General features: G+C 33.9%; 1 protein-coding gene across 7 annotated transcripts in view; it reads left to right on the forward strand.

The window, feature by feature from the left end:
• LOC106878324 (calcium-activated potassium channel slowpoke) overlaps positions 1 to 16,903 on the forward strand; it is a 333,443-nt gene that overhangs the window by 291,757 nt on the left and 24,783 nt on the right. For all 7 annotated transcript variants that reach the window (XM_052978540.1, XM_052978541.1, XM_052978542.1 and 4 more), the window contains one exon: positions 2,138 to 2,215. In XM_052978540.1, coding sequence (XP_052834500.1) covers positions 2,138 to 2,215 — 78 coding nt within the window. The remainder of the gene's footprint in view (positions 1 to 2,137; positions 2,216 to 16,903) is intronic.

Below are 16,903 nucleotides of genomic sequence, written 5' to 3' on the forward strand. Positions count from 1 at the left end.
CGAGCAAATCGACCCCAGGACTTATTCTTTGGAAGCCTAGTACTTATTCTAGCGGTCTCTTTTTGCCGAACCGCTAAGTTACGGGGACGTAAACACACCAGCATCGGTTGTCAAGCGATGATGGGGGGACAAACACAGACACACAAACACACATACATATATATATATATATATATATATATACATATATACGACAGGCTTCTTTCAGTTTCCGTCTACCAAATCCACTTACAAGGCTTTGGTCAGCCCGAGGCTATAGTAGAAGACACTTGCCCAAGGTGCCTCTAAAAAATTTTTAAATATTAATGTTATGAATTAGAATATCAAGAATTAAAATATCAATTAAGCTAGAAACACTTTGTGTGGCTAAAGTGATGAGTTATTGACTTTGGGGGACAAGTTTTAATCCATACTATTTCAGATATTATGTTAAGTCTCTTACCTTGACTTCCAGGCTGACATTCCTAATTTTATTGAAAAAACGTTGACAGTAAGAAAGGTATCCAACTGGAAATAAACATTAAAAAATGTACATTTGAATAACATTTTCATATAAAGTTTGTATTAAAAAGGAAAAGTTTAATTCATCCTGTTGAGGGCAGCTTTGTTTCAACATTCTAGGATTGGTAAAATAAAGTACCAGTCAAGTACTGAGATCAATTTATATTCCTATATGACATCCTACATATGAATGGAATTGTAATAAAAAATGACTTGACAAAATTGTTTCTAAACTTTTCAGTTCAGTCAAGAGCAAAATTCCACTTGCAGTGTTCATAAATATACTGTATATTTACAGAGACTGTGAGGGATTGAGTTAGTTTTCATAGCTGACAGAATAGAATGACACCGAAATGCATGCATCTTGTGATCTAATGACAATGATGTCACTCACAGCCCAAAACAAAATATGTATTTACACATGTTTAAGAGAATTTTTCCCCTGGACAGTTCTTACAGCAATAAGTCTTAGCACATCTGCCTACAATTGAATGTATTAAACATTTGTTTACACATGTACAAAATATTTCTATTGTTACAAAAGTTAATCTATAACTATAACTATTTATACTTTTCACCAATCCTAAGCATACAAGTGAAAGATTAAGACGATTGTATTTCAACTGTGTTGGTTTGAATTTGAACCTGCTGTGTAATACTTTGTAAATGTCTTATATCTTAGGCTTTAATCAATCAAAGACTTCTGAGTAAAATTTGGTAGATTGAAACTATGTGACAGCACTCTAGGGGAAACTGTTTTGGATTGCAGATTTAATTGATTACTTGGTTTGTCCATTCTGTTACAATCCCAAATTCCAATTTTGGGATAAATTCCTCTCTCTTTCTCACCAGTCTCAGAGACCTGAAGAGAGTCAGTGGCCCTAACTATACATCTTATGTAAGCCAATGAATGTATAATAAGGTATATAATACAGTATTGTTAAGAAGCTTGCTTCCTAATCATATGGCCTTGGTTCAGTCTTACTACACAGTGCCTTGGGCAGGTGTCTTCCATTATAGCCCCAGGTCAACCAAAGCCTTGTGAGTGGATTTGGTAGATGGAAACTAAAAACAATGACTGTCATATAATGGTTAGGGTATTGGACTCATCATCATAAGATTGTGGTTTCAATTTCTAGACCGGATGAGACATTGTGTTCTTGAGCAAAACACGTCCTTTCACATTGCTCCAGTTTACTCAGCTGGCAAAAATGAGTAATCCTGTGATGGACCAACATCCTGTCCAGGTGTGGAATATGTACACCATGGAAACCAGCCCCATGAGTCTATATGATTCAGGAAGGAACTTTACTTGTTTTATTTACATTCTATTATTTATATCTTTATCTAGTTCAACAGTCAAAAATGAATTACCTTACCTTCAGAGTTTCTAAATTCTTAGGATGTAAAACAACCTACTAATCTCACTGGTAGAAAACTATAAAAAAAGGATAGAAAGAAAATGAGTGAAAGGGGTCTCCCTTTTCATTTTGGTCTTTATTTATTTTACCAATTATTATTGTCTTTTCAGTTCTCACAAAGCAGTTCCAGTTTGTCTTTTTTTTTTTTTATTTTTGTTTTGTTTTAATCAGCACAAATTTACATATACAAAATAATATGAATCTTCTTTTGTTAGATAATTTGTGCTATGGGGCCGTGTTCGCAATATCTCTCAACTGATGACTCTATAGACCTTCCAGATAAACCTGATGAGGTAACTGTTCAGACAAATAAGCCTGCATAACTGCATAATTTTACATTTTGTGCATTCACTACTTACTAAATTCTAACTAATGGCTATTCTGAACTCTGAGCATACATCAAGCTGATTTCTGAGTGTGTTTATGTTATGTATGTGTGAGTGCATGTATATATGTGTGTGTATGTGCATATATAGATAGATAGATAGATAGATAGATAGATAGATAGATAGATAGATAGATGTACATATACATGTATATGTAAATATACAGACATACACACACATACGCATATATTTACACATTCATGCTGTGTTCTGCTGTATGGAATCTCAATTTCATTTTGGCCCTCATTTTCTTAAAGATTTCTCCATATTTAAAATTTATTAGATTTCAAGTTTCTAAACAATGGAACAATAACATACATACATATATATATAAATATATATATATTGATTATTCTGTGTATGAATTCTCCATTTTCTTTGTATTGCTAAAATGTTTCTCCTGTATCGGAAAGATGGAAACATCTATAGCAACAACTGGAATTTGAAAAGTGTAAAGTACTAATATTGAAGAAGAACCAATGATAAGCACTAGTACATATGCACATGTGGAATTTCCAGTATTGCTAATTGATATAGAGCTAAACCAGTGTATACTTGGATAAATATCTCTAGAAAAGAACAACCTCTTTCCACAGAGACATATATATATATATATATATATATATATATATATATATATATGATGATGATATATAGTGTGTGATGTTCACCTATTGATAGAATCAGCAAAAAAAGCACTTGATTCAGTGAGAGTGAAAGTTAATCTAAACACTACATGTTCCTAGCATGAAGCTTGAAGTAGCTCATGTATTGCTCCTGTGTTCATTAAATGATATATATATATATATATATATATATATATATATAAAACTGTCCGATGAACGGGAAACTCCGAGTAACAGTCTTTTGTTATATTTCTGCTGCTTTTAAATAAAGTATATATATATATATATATATATATAGTATTTATATAATATATGCCATATATATGTATAATATATATACTGGATTTTCCTATCAAGAATGATATGTGAGAGTGCTTAGTGCCAAAATATGTAGCATTGTTAATGAACAACCTTTACAAAGTGTTTGTTTGTTTCAAATGCAATAAGTTTGCAAGGACTCTTCCCCACTCTCTAGTCCTAATTCTGTAACCTGAACATGTGCACATGTCAGACAAAAGTATGCATGCTACATAAGGTAATATAGCCCAAATAGATTGATGCTGAATTCCCCTATCATTAAGGACAGCAAATCATATGTGAAGTTCCTTTGCCAGAGTTTGTGTAGCAATACCAAACATACATCTATGCATGTCACAGGCGGAAACTGGAATACACCAAATAATATATGGGACTGCTATTTGGTGCATCAAACCATCTGCTGCCAGCTTTGAGATTTTTGAACAGGTTTATTCCTGTTTTCTTAGTCCCTAATGCTTGACAGTTATTAACCCTGTGTTGGATAGCCTGGTGGAAGTGCCAATTTATTCACAACTCAATAAAGTAACAGGTTTTACTGGTTTACATGATATCAGTAGCATCCAATACAACCTGCCATATATATACACACACACATTCACACACACACACACACACACACAGAGTATCCTCATCATCATCATCACCATCATTAACATTATCATCTCCATATTTTCATGCTTTATGGGTTGGACAAGTCTCAAAGTATCTTGCCTCCTTTCACAGTACTTTGTTATCTGGTAAAGATAGCTAAAGAAGAAATGGCCATGTGTTATTTATTCATTTGTTTTTATCTTATTTCTATTTTTTTTTTTCTTTGTTTGGCATGGCTTTTATGGCTGAATGCACTTTTTGTCACCAGCCACTTTGTAGTATAAACTGGGAGCATTTTACCATACAACTGGAAGAAGAGACTTTCTTTGTATGTGCTCTGCTCTGTATGAGATTTTATTTAGAGTTAGTACTCTTCTAGATGGGTTGCTTGAGTGTGGCTTGTGGACTCCACATGTCTTTCATTCATTTCATCCTTTTTAGCATGGTTTTTGCTGCTAGTTGTCCTTCCTATCACCAGTTCCCTCTCCTTCTTATTCTGTGTATGTGTGTGTGTGTGTGTGTGTGTGTGTGTGTGTACATGCTTACACACACAGTCCGATGATGGCTTAGCTGGTCAATGAACATAAAAACAAACATTAATATATATGTGTACATATATATAATCATCTATTATCCATCTTCCATGGTCACATTAAAAGATGTTAAAGATGATATACACGTGTGTATATAGCTTATACATACATACACACACATACATTTATATTATATGTAGATATATGATGTGTATTATATGTGAGTGTGCATGTGTGTGTATATACATATATATATATATGAATACAAATAAGAATGTGTATGTGTATACATATATATATATATGAATATATATGAATGTATATATTTATGCATAAATATGAATTTTTATGTATATATAGAAATATATATATATAACATGTACATATTTTATTGTCATATAATTTTTTTTGTTGTGCATATATATGCATCACACACTATATCATCTTCTTTACTATTTCACATCAATGGTAATGATGTATGTATGTATGTATGTATGTATGTATGTATAATTAAAATTTAGTAATACAAATGATTTCACATAGGTGTTTCACAGATGGTTGATAGACTTACACTCAACAAATGTGCACATTTAGGATCTATGAAGAAACATAGCAATGACAGGTGTGAAGGAAGTGAGTTCTGCATGCAAAGCCTTTCAATGAAGTGAATAAAAAAAAATTGACATTTTATAGGGGAGAATACTGATATCAATTACATGTTAATAATGCAGAGGATGTAACTCATGGACAAAAGAATTGTGTCTTCAGCAAGAGAAGAAGCAAGGGCAGAAGTCAACATAAAAAGGCAGAAAGGAAGGGAGAGATGTGAAGCAGCTCCTGAATGATATGTGATTCAGGAGCTATGAGAAGCAGAACATCACTACACTGGCCAAGAACATATGGGTTCTGAAGGAGATCGCCAACTATAATACATTATCTAATGGTGGTTATTAGAGAAATACAAGCCTTATTCCAATGGTAGAAGATGTGAACTGATCTTAGAAAAGAAGTAATGAATAGTTAAATTCTCCTGCACAACCAGTGTAAACTTAAATGCCAAGTCGAGACAGTTATACCTGGTTTATATGAACAGAAGTACATTCTCAAGTACTAGTCTAAGCTGCCATTGGCAAATCAACACCAGTGTTTCTGCATTCCCTGTGACTTCTCTTGGTCAGCTCCCCATGCACTTCATTCTTTCATGCCATTGTAAAAGGTTGATAGTTGCAATAGAGACATTAGTCTCTCTCTATCATCTTTCAACAAAATTATATATGAAGAAACAGTAGAACAATTAACAACATAATGAAAATAAGTTTTATTTTTTATGATGCTTGGTTTTACAAATCCCGTGTCATTCAGCTTAGCAGCCGCTGATTAACTTGTAATTGGTATTGGAAGGTTAAGAGCTTCCTTGATGAATGCCAGAGGAACAAGTAACTATTACATCGATGGCATCGTGGTGAAGAGTGCTTCGTTGAGGAGCAAGGTGTTGTCACATCGAAGGTATCTCGCTCAAGAGGCTTAGAAAGTGAAAGAAACTCTTTAGTTTTACTATGCATGCGCAGATTGTACTTCCTCAATGGCGGCTATAATTTTGCACCACTACACCATCATCACATCATCTCTTTGAACTTTCATTCCTCTCTCCCTCCTTTTTTATTTCTCCTCTTTCTTCATTCTCTCTCTCTATCTCTCTCTTTTTCTCTCTCTCAACAGGAATATAACTCTTCAAGTACCAACTAAGTTACACTGTTAGCGCATAATAATAAAAATACTTTTTCCTCAAAAAAAAATGTTAATTTTCCTATTCCCTTTCCTCAAAGACATTACGTGCAGAACTCACTTCATCCAAAGCTATTTTAGGTGTAGTCATCCACAGATCTTAAATATGCACATCTTATGTGAACTATGATGGGAAATCATTTGTTTGTACGATTGTTATCAAATAATACATCAATACTATTTCATATAGCTGCATGTTCATCATTTATTTGTGTGTGTGTGTGTGTGTGTGTGTGTGTGTGTGTGTATTTGGCTATGAGCCACACCTACTCACATAAACACATATATCTCTACATGAGAGGGAGAGGGGTGAGAGAGAAATACTCAATGAAACAATGAGAGGGGAGCAGCTACAAACGGATAACTATTTGATTGAAACAAAAGCCACTAACTCTTTCTGCCTCCTCTAACTTTATTTTCACACTTGTACTTCATAGTGCAAGTATTTGTGTGTGGTGTGTGTGTGTGCAATTTTGCTACCTTTTTTTATTAATTTTTTCCACTTTTCTTTGCATATTTTTTTTGTCTTTTGATTTTTTTTTTTCTGAATGCTAAGGTAGAAAGCAAATTTAAATATTCTTGTGTGTGCATCTGAGTATGTACTGTAATAGAATTGCTTGAGACAAGGAGAGGGAACTCTATACACAGAAGAATGGTGTATGTGACTTACATACAGTAATATATTTACTCAAGACTGGTAATGTTTCATTTGGTTATATAATATCCCTGAGAGAGCTATTCTTGAAAAACCAGCATACATTCATATCATCTTTTTAGTGGCTGTAATGGAAGTATTTGCTTCTTGTTATATGCAACCTCATCTACGAACAGGTAATTTACTTTTAAGCTAACAAGTTGCTCCCCTTAGATTCAGTAGATGACAAATTATTTGAAAATAATTTAATATCAATAAAACTTAGAAGCAAAAAATAGGATTATTATTTCAAGGAAAATGGGTGTTTAACACCTAGTTTCTGAGAAAGGAGTATGAATGACTCGGAAGGGTGGGATCACCCTCTCTTAACCATCTATATTTCGGATATCATAGGGGATTCTGTATGAGCTTGTGTTTTGTTAAGAGCTGGTAAATATTACCTTAGCTTCCCTTCTGGCAGTCTGATACAATTCCCTGCTACCTCCGTTCTTCCAGTCCTTCCAAGCCTGTTTCTTTTGTCTAATAGCCCTGTCAACCACATTGTTCCACCACCACGTTACTTTGGGTCGAGAGGGGACTTTGCACCATTCACAGATCTGGTTAGTGGCTCTCAGCAGGTTGTCCCATAGAAACCTCCAATTGTCTTCCACATTATGTGATGCTATATCCCCTTCTATTTCATCAAAGGCTTCGAGTAACACATCTCTAAATCTCTATCCATTTGCAGGATCTTTTAACTTCCAGACCTTTCTCCTCCAAGCTGGTCTACTTCTGGGCATCCATTTAGCCTTGATCCCGAAGTCGCTAACTACTTATCTTTGTTGAGGGGTACATTCTTCGCCTGGGAAGGTTTTGGCATTTATAAGCAGTCCTCTTTCCCTTTTTCTGGTGAGGATGTAATCAATTTGGCTAGTGTGTCTGCTGGAACTTTTGGTGACTAGGTGACAGGCAGGTTTTCTGAAGTTGGTATTGCAAACCATAAGATCATTTGCATCACAGAACTCCAGCAGTCTGGTTCCCTCCTCATTGCGGGAAGCAAAGCCATAGCCTCCATGTACGCCATGGAAGCCCCCTGCATGTTGTCCAACATGTCCATTGAAATCATCAGCCACAAAGAGAAGGTCTCTGTCATTTGTCAATGAGGTAGTCTACAAAAGGGTGTAATAAAATTGGTCTTTCTGCCCATCCAGTAGCTCCAGTTGAGCGGCATAGGCCAAGATGACGGAAGCTAACCTATGGTGAAGCACTAATCTAATCTTAAGTACTCTGCCACATACTCTGACTACCTCAATTACCTTATCAACCCATATTTCACATATGGGTCCCTATGGGTCACATATCCTGGTCACTATGTATGGCACTTAACTAAGTACACCTTACACGTCACAAATTTGTGATCCGTGTAAGAGACGCAATAGAAATGTGGACAACTAACATTATCTTTATCTCTATTTCTAATGAATATTCTATTGGGATAAGACCTGTGTGAACCATCGTTATTAGACCATGTCCACTGTGGAGCGAGTGGTTCATTCAGCCTATAACGGTCTACTAAGTCATAGCTTGTTAGTAGCCTTTTAAGACCAGGATTTCCCCTTCTATTTTCCGAGCTAACACTATCCACCCATGCATCGAGTATAGTGTTAAAGTCTCCTGTTAAAACTAGAGTCTTAGACATTACTAAGAAATTTTCCGAGTCATGAAAAAACCAGCTTGCCAACACTCTTTCAGAGCATAGACAGCTACCAACCTGAAAGACTTCTTACTTACATGTGTCACAGCTAGCACAACCAGCCTACCTTCTGGGTCCAGAAAGACTGTACTTACCTGTACATCCAAGCTTTTTTCTGAACAAAACCACCACGCCTGCACCTCCCTGGGGACTAGGAGAAATGAATTTCTTATAGCTACTTAGAAGAGGTGAGAACGTATGTGGCTCATTCAACTTGGACTCAGTTACCACACATATATCCAAATCTAGTGACCTGAGGTCATTCAGGAGACAAATTTGTTTCCCTCTCGACCCCAAGCCATGTGCATTTATACACTCTACTTTAATCTCCATGGAAGAATTTAGAACAGCAAAATAAACTTACGTTTTTACGTTTTGGGGAGGGGCTGCACTAATTTTGGCAGTCTCTCCCTCTTTTTCTCTCTGGGGTGCAACTTCTAGTATTTTCTGGACTACTTCTTTAGTCACATCTAGCAAATCATTGGGATATCTTTTTTTACATGATTCATACAGTTCATCGTCGATAACTTTTGCCAACCTAATATGGGCTGGCATGTCTTGTAGCCGCTTATATATGAACATCTGCGGGTATCCTCCAAAAACCTTAGCTATTACTCGGTTTTTTTTTCATTGTACTTTATGTATCTCTCTTTTGATTGGGTGGGTTTGGTCTGGGGTTTCGATTTGGGAGTGGACTGGAGATTTTTTTCTTGTGTGCCTATGTGTGTGATTGTTGTTTTCTTTGTTATGGGAGGGGAGTCAGGGGCTGGGGCTTTTTTCTTTCATGTGTCACAACTGTGTAATCCATCTCTCCCATTTTATCTTGTTGACTTCCTTTATTGCCATCTTTTGTTTTCTGTGATTTATTCTCCTCTTCTTTGTTTGTCTCTTTCTCCGGTTTTCCCGTTTTTTTCTCCTCCTTGTTGGTTTCTATACCTTTTTCTTTTAGGGGAGAGACATCTACCTTTTTTGTCTTTTTTACCTTTTCGCAGTCTTACCTTACGTATCCCTTCTTGCCACACTTAAAACATCTCAGTCTTTGACCTTCCACCAAAACACGAGCACTTAGTCGCTCCCCTATAAAGATTCGATCTGGCCTTGATTCCAGAACCTCATTTGGGGCCTGTACAACAATTTCCAAGGTTTCACATTTCCAATTAATGGCCTCCCTCCTTCTCATTTGTAGTATAGTTATTTCCTCTTTGGCTTCATAGATAACCGCAGCAGCCAACCATGACACCTCGTATCCGGTTGGTATCTCCTCTATCGTAATTTTTGCTGTTCTCCTTCCTAAATATGTCGGAAGGAGGATTATTTCCTTGTTCCTTAATGTTTGAGTTGATATCTGCTTTGCCATTTCGGCATCTTTAAAATGCGCCTCCACTATAGCGCTTCTCACTCCTTTTCCTATGTACACAATTTTGTCCCATATGGGCGCCAGACACTTTTCCACTGTTTCATTTTTTGTAGGCATTATTTTCTTTTCCTTTTTGCTGTAAATTTTATAGACCACCATTTTAGATGCCAGGCCTTGTATGGTCTCTTGTGGTGGCAAGAGTCTAGTGTCACTTCTTGTCTTCTTTATTAGATTTCTGAACTTAAACAGTTGTTCCTTTGATACATTCATTTCTATAAAGTTGCCTCCAATGGCCGCTGAAAAACTCAGTTTTTCACTTTCATTTGCTTCAACACTTCCCTACATTGAGGGGAAATCCTTATTTGATTTCAAATCAAATTTCATTTTTTTTAAACAAAATATCGTCTTTACAGATAGCAACGTAAAAAAACACACACCTTCTGTCGCAAATGACCAAAGTAGAAAAAAATATTTCACCCTGTACTAGGCAAAGCTCACAATAATTAATTAACAATTAACGTCGTAATGACACCGAACGTTCGATTCACACAGGAATCCACAAAACAGTATAACAATTAACAAAAATCAACAACAGAAAAATAAGACTCAAACCAGCAAAGATTCCAGCAGCAAATAATGTAGTGAAGAGGGCAACTCTGAATGAACTGAATAAAGCTTATAGCTTTATATATAATTCAGCCAACACATTTACCGGTTTGCGCTAGTAGATCACCTGATCGAGAAAAATATCGGAATAATGGCACTAAGCAGGGTTTATGTATTATCATAATTTAGGTTAGTTGAAATATGTTTGTCACATATTTCAACTGCTAAAGGCATATAATTCATTATACATATTTACATACATACATATATATATACAAACCTTAGATCACTTCAAATATTTTGGGGACATATTTCAACTGGTACAGGCAATTTCACTGCAGTTTATCATGGAGAAAAAAATTCTCACTTTAGGTAAAATGGTATAAAGACACCATTGTCAACATATGCATACAAAAGCTTGAGTCTAAAGAAAGTAGTGATGTGTTGCATTGGGAAAAAGCTGTTAATAATGGATTTCTGTTCAACATATTGGGCAGGGATCTACTTCAAACCAACACTTGTTATTAAAATCAAGAAATTAAAGTAAAATTAATATAATTCAATGTCAATGAACATGTGAATATTCAAGAAAAGTTTCTCCACAAGATGACTTTTGAAAATTTAGAACATGTGTTTTATAACTAGACATCCTTCCAAGTTTTCATTAGCCAATTATGAAATAACAGATATCAGTTGAGAGAGATATCTAAACAATTTTATATATATTTCTTACTACAAAGGAACAATAAAAAAAGCAGTCTAAACAAAACTTTAATAATGCTATCAACTGGTCTATCACTTTAACCCCACATATCTGTAGCAGTCACTGTTAATCTTAAATTATAATAATACAGATATACTAAATAAACTATAGATATATGAATTCTATTAACATGTATGGCTTTGTTTTTGATTTTTAAATATAATTATTAATGATTGATTACACACTATTAACTCCATCTGTTATACTGTTATATATGAACTATTTATATGGTATATCCTCAACCTTCAAGTAACATATTTTAATACATACTCATATCATTGAATTACAATTCAACTTTCAAATTTTTATCCTAATAGGAATTAGATTCACAGGAAATATTGCTGTGAGTAACAATAAGTTCAACTTTAGCCTTAAGCAATGTATATATGTAAATGTTTGTTACCTGAAAAAAAAATCAGAACCTGTCAATCAAAATATAATGGAAATAAAAAACAAAAATATCATGAGGCTAATATTTCAATAAATGCTTAATATTTTGACAACCTATGTAAGAAATATAGAAATGTAATTGGTAAAATAAATCTGCTATAGGTTAAGTTTCAACCTAAAATGTCATATATTCTTGTATCAACTTTTGCAAACTAATATTTAATACATGAACACAGTAATATGTCTGTTCCCAGATTGAATAAGCCACAATATATGAGAGTATCTTATATAAAATTTGTGACACAAACACATATAAACACATAAACAAGCATTAGAATCTCTAGATTACACAAATGAAAGTGATAACCACTCCCAAACTTTCATTCTTAACTGGAATGCATTTTTATTAAGGATTTTTCCTTATGTTTTCTTTATTTACAGCTCTAGTTGCATTTTATCTTAATTCTTTTCATGTCCTTCAGTGAATCAACTATTTTATTGCATGGCTTCTTTCCAAGTAGACAGTTAAGAACAATGAAAAATAAAATTTTATACTGTATCAGTTTTCTTGACATTCAAGCTTTTATTTTTCTTATTTACTCAAAAGTATTCTTCAACTGAATGAGTTGTGATATTTTAAACTGTTGGTAAGTATGTTGTTTTTTAAAGAGGTCAGTATCATAGAGAGATATCAGCTGTAGTGATAAAATTGCTGCTGTTGCAATAGAAGCCAAGCCTATCTTTTATCAAATCAATCATTACTGATTTTAACTGAAAACAAATATATTGCAGAAATAATTTCTAAAATATTGTACTTGAAAATAAGATAGTAAAGTCACTGTTGAATGATGGGTAAGTTGACACTAATCATCAGTGACCAAATTACATAGACCCATGTCAACTCTGATTGAGCAAAACCAATGGCATATAGTATGCAAGTAGTTAGTCAAACAGCTAAGTTGACCTTTTGATATGTTGTTTTAGTTTATCATTCCTCCACCTAACTGAAAACCAGTTGCATAATATGTGGTGATGAGTTATCCAGGGTGCAATGTGACTGTAGTTTATGCTGCTGTACTACTGACTAAAGTTCTACAGTTGTTATTGTACAAAGGACAAGGGCCCAAAACATTACATTCTTCATTCCTCACAGTAATTGAACTCATGAAATGTTTCTAGAAACTCTCCTTTAGAATAATTGTTTCCAACATAAACCATCACCAATTTCTTGGGATTCTAGATTTTAGTTAATCGATATTCAGTTGTGCCTTTAGAAAACTCTAATTGCTTCAATTTATCTTTTTTTTTTTTCTATTATGTTTATGCATGGGAGTATTGTCTGTCCAGTACATGAAGAATTACAAACATTTGTTAAACTGATGAGGTAAATGCAATGTTTGAAAAGTTGGAGTTTATTATTATTTGATATGATAAGCCAGAAGGGAAATTGTCTTTAGAAAGAAATATTATGCAATATTTTATCTAAGCTTAGACTGAAAAGCATAATATGGTTATTGATAACTAGAGATTTAGATCCATTAGATGCTAACTATTGAGTTGAGTAATCCAAAGAGCATAAATATTCATTTTAAGTGCATCCTTTTTTAAAATATTGTTTTAAATAAAAGTGCATGGATGCCATTTTACATTAATGTATATGATCAGTTTGCACAGAACTGATTGCTTACTGTTCTTAGGATGATATAAGACATCTTTCATTTATAATTTAAGAGCATACTTTTGAAAAATATTATTTCTAATACATTATCTCTGTCCAGAGTTTGAGGCTGAGAAAACTGCACTGGCAATTAATACTTCAAAGACAATCTCTAAATTTGAGAAGTCTAAAATACCAATTTAGAGAACTATCAAAGTCGACAAGTTTTTTTGTTGTTTTCTTTACCAACTTTGGTCAGATTATTTGGTTTTCTCAGATGCTAGTTCTTTTAAATGTTAGTTCAGAATTTTGTCTCTAGGCTTCTGGATCAGTCTCAAATTGAGATTAGGAAAATGTTCCTATTGCAAAAGTATTTAATGTTGCATACTTGTTTTCTAAATTTCATGTGATTTTAAAATGAATTTCTTATTATTTTAGTACATTTAATATTTCACTTCATCATTCTATTCAGATAAAAAATAAAAAGTGTAAGCATAAAGCCTCAGTATAAAGTACATTTTAAAATGTCTTTAATTTTCTGTCAGTGTGTAACACAATCCACATGTAAGACAATAATTATTTGCTACAAGTTGTTTCTTGCAGTATTACATGATATGTGCAACAGTCTGTAGTCAGTGACTGTTTTAAACTTGTGATGTTTAGTTGCATTCCTTCTGAGTTTGAATAATATTATATTATAAGCAACATTGGCTTGGTAGAAGCATTAGAGATCAGGCAAAACGCTTTAGTCATGTCATCCTACATCAAAGTACAAATCTCGCCAAGGTCAACTTTGTCTTGTTAGATAAAGTATCATTCATGGACTGATTTAGTATTATTAACTAACCCCTCCTCAAATTATTGGTCGCATTCCTATCGTAATCATCGTTATCATATGCTGTCAAAAATGTTGCAGTATACTATAAAATACTAACTTAATTCTCCCATCTACTCTTCTACTCTAAATAACAACTACATCAACAGATAGATTTTATGTTTCATTAACATAGATACAAACAGAACTCACTTCTGGATGGTGTACATACATACATGCATTCACTTTTTCAGTTGCAACAATGTATATGTTTTGATGAGGTACAGAGTTAAGTGCCTTGTCTACAATATCTGCAAAGAGACAAACTCAAGAGCCAAGTTTTATTAATCTATTCACCTATTGTTTATAACTGTTTTTTTTTTTTTGTTTCTTGTGTCTACAGCTGTCAACAACAGACTATTATACATCATAAATTTATCTTTAATTGTATTAATTTTTCTCTGATATCTTTCATTCTTTAGAACAGAAAAGAAAAATATCAAATCAAATCTTTTACCACTTTTGTTTGCTGCCTTATCTGTTTTTAAATGGAAGAAAGGTTACTTTTAATATGTTTAGCATCATTATTATTATTATCATTATTATTATTATTATTATTATTATTATTATTATTATTATTATTATTATTATTATTGTAATTATCATTTTCTTCTCTAAATCTGTTCATATTTTCTAAAAATGTTTATGTTGTATATATTTATTTCTATTTGAAATTGTCTTTGACTTTGTTTGCCAGGTTTTCTCCCTTATCCCGTGCAATTTTTCTGAAAATCAGGCTAAAGGCAAATGGGAGAAAAGTAAGGATGTCATTAATGCAGCATCTATTTCTGCTGCTACTGCTGCTGCTGCTGCTGTTACCGCTATTTCTGCTGCGGTGCATGTTAATATGTTGATATGATGAGCTGCTGCACGCAGTCTGTTAGTTGATTTACCATTCATGTGTGTAATTGTTGCTTGCCTTATCTTGCTTCACCAGATCTATATATGTAGACCTCGTAGCCACATGGATAACACCAAGCTTCCACTGTTGATAGTCAACCATCTGTTGTGTGTGTGTATGTATATATATATATATATATATATATATATATATATATATATTATTTTATTCAGTTTAGTTTCTTATATTTGTGCATCATTTTTATTTATATTTTGTTGACATTATTCACTCTCTCCTAGTTTTGGACATTCTTGTCACCTTACATCAAGTTTTTTTAGTTTCAAATCAGGATATTATAAAATATATATAATAGTAAGTAAACTGATATAACTAAACAAAATACTGAAGCCCACTTGACAAACTCATCTCTTTACTCCGCATATCACCCATACTGTATCTGACCTTCAAGACCTCTTCAAGACAAACTTTTCCAGTCCTTCCTACAAAGATGCCATCTCCTCTGGAATTGCATCTGTCACTCTTCTTTTACATTGTGAGGAAGGTACCCACCTAACCATCCTTGATTTTCTGTCCCTATTCTTTCTTTATTCATCTTGTACCATGAAGGTGTACCCTGCCATCTTATCTTCGCTATCCTTTCAGCCTTTCTTGCTAGGGCAACCACATATTTCCTCTACAGCAAGACATTTGTTTCTGTTACTCTGTCATATTTTAGCCTCTCAACAACTAGCACAAGTTCACATCTCTCTATACTACATCTCCGCTTTGTCATGTGAGTTACTTGATGATTTCACTAGTGCTAGTACCATGAGAAGAGCACCCTGTACACACTGCAAAGTGGCTGGCATTAGGAATAGCATCCAGCCATAGAAACCATGCCAAAGGAAATATTGATGTGCAGTATAGTCCTCTGGCTTGATAAATCTTTTCAAACTGTCCACCCCATACCAGCATGGAATACAGATGTATGTATGTATGTATGTATGTATGTAGATACATGTGTGTGTGTATGTGAATGTATATGCATATATATGTGTTGGTATATATATATGTTTATATATGTGTGTATATATATGCCAGCATGGAAGGCAGATGTTAAACAATGATGATGATGATATATATATATATATATATATATATATATATATTGTCATTCTCTTTCATCATCCATTTTCCATGGGTTGGGCAGTTTCACAGGATCTGAAAGTTTACAAGACTATGTCATATCTCCAGTGTTAGCTTTGACATGATTTCTACAACTGGATGCTCTTCTTTATACCAATGTCTTCAGAGTAAACTGGGCACTTTTTCTCACAGCAACTGCATGAGGTTACCATGTAGTTTACAAGACAAAGATCTCCTTTAACTGAGTAGAGCTGCAGTAGAGAGGGAAACATCTTTGTGTTCAGTGATGGAAGGTTAGAGTATGAATGGACCAGGACATGTTATTTATTGTAGAGGAGGCACGTGGTTACTCATATTATACAAAAACAGGTGACAGTAATTGGTGTGGAGCTGGAAAAAGAGACAAAGATGGTGAGGATGAGGTATCAGGGTGGGACCCAAGGGCAAAAGAACAGGTGAGTGGGTGGTTTGAGGCTGCTAGAGTCTATGGAAAGATTAAGAATGGTTAGTGATGAAGTAGGGGTGTGAATATACTAAATGATGATTAAGAGTTGAAGTAAAAGAAAGCTGATGATGGAGCAGAATGGAAGGTAACGGGCAGTAGATAGTGATTAGAGATTGGGTAGGATACGGGAATGAATGAATGTATATGTATATATGTATGTGAATATATGTGTGTAGTCTTTTATATATATATATATATATATATATATATATATAT

The sequence above is a fragment of the Octopus bimaculoides genome, chromosome 2 (assembly GCF_001194135.2).
Source record: "Octopus bimaculoides isolate UCB-OBI-ISO-001 chromosome 2, ASM119413v2, whole genome shotgun sequence".
Classification (NCBI taxonomy): domain Eukaryota; kingdom Metazoa; phylum Mollusca; class Cephalopoda; order Octopoda; family Octopodidae; genus Octopus; species Octopus bimaculoides.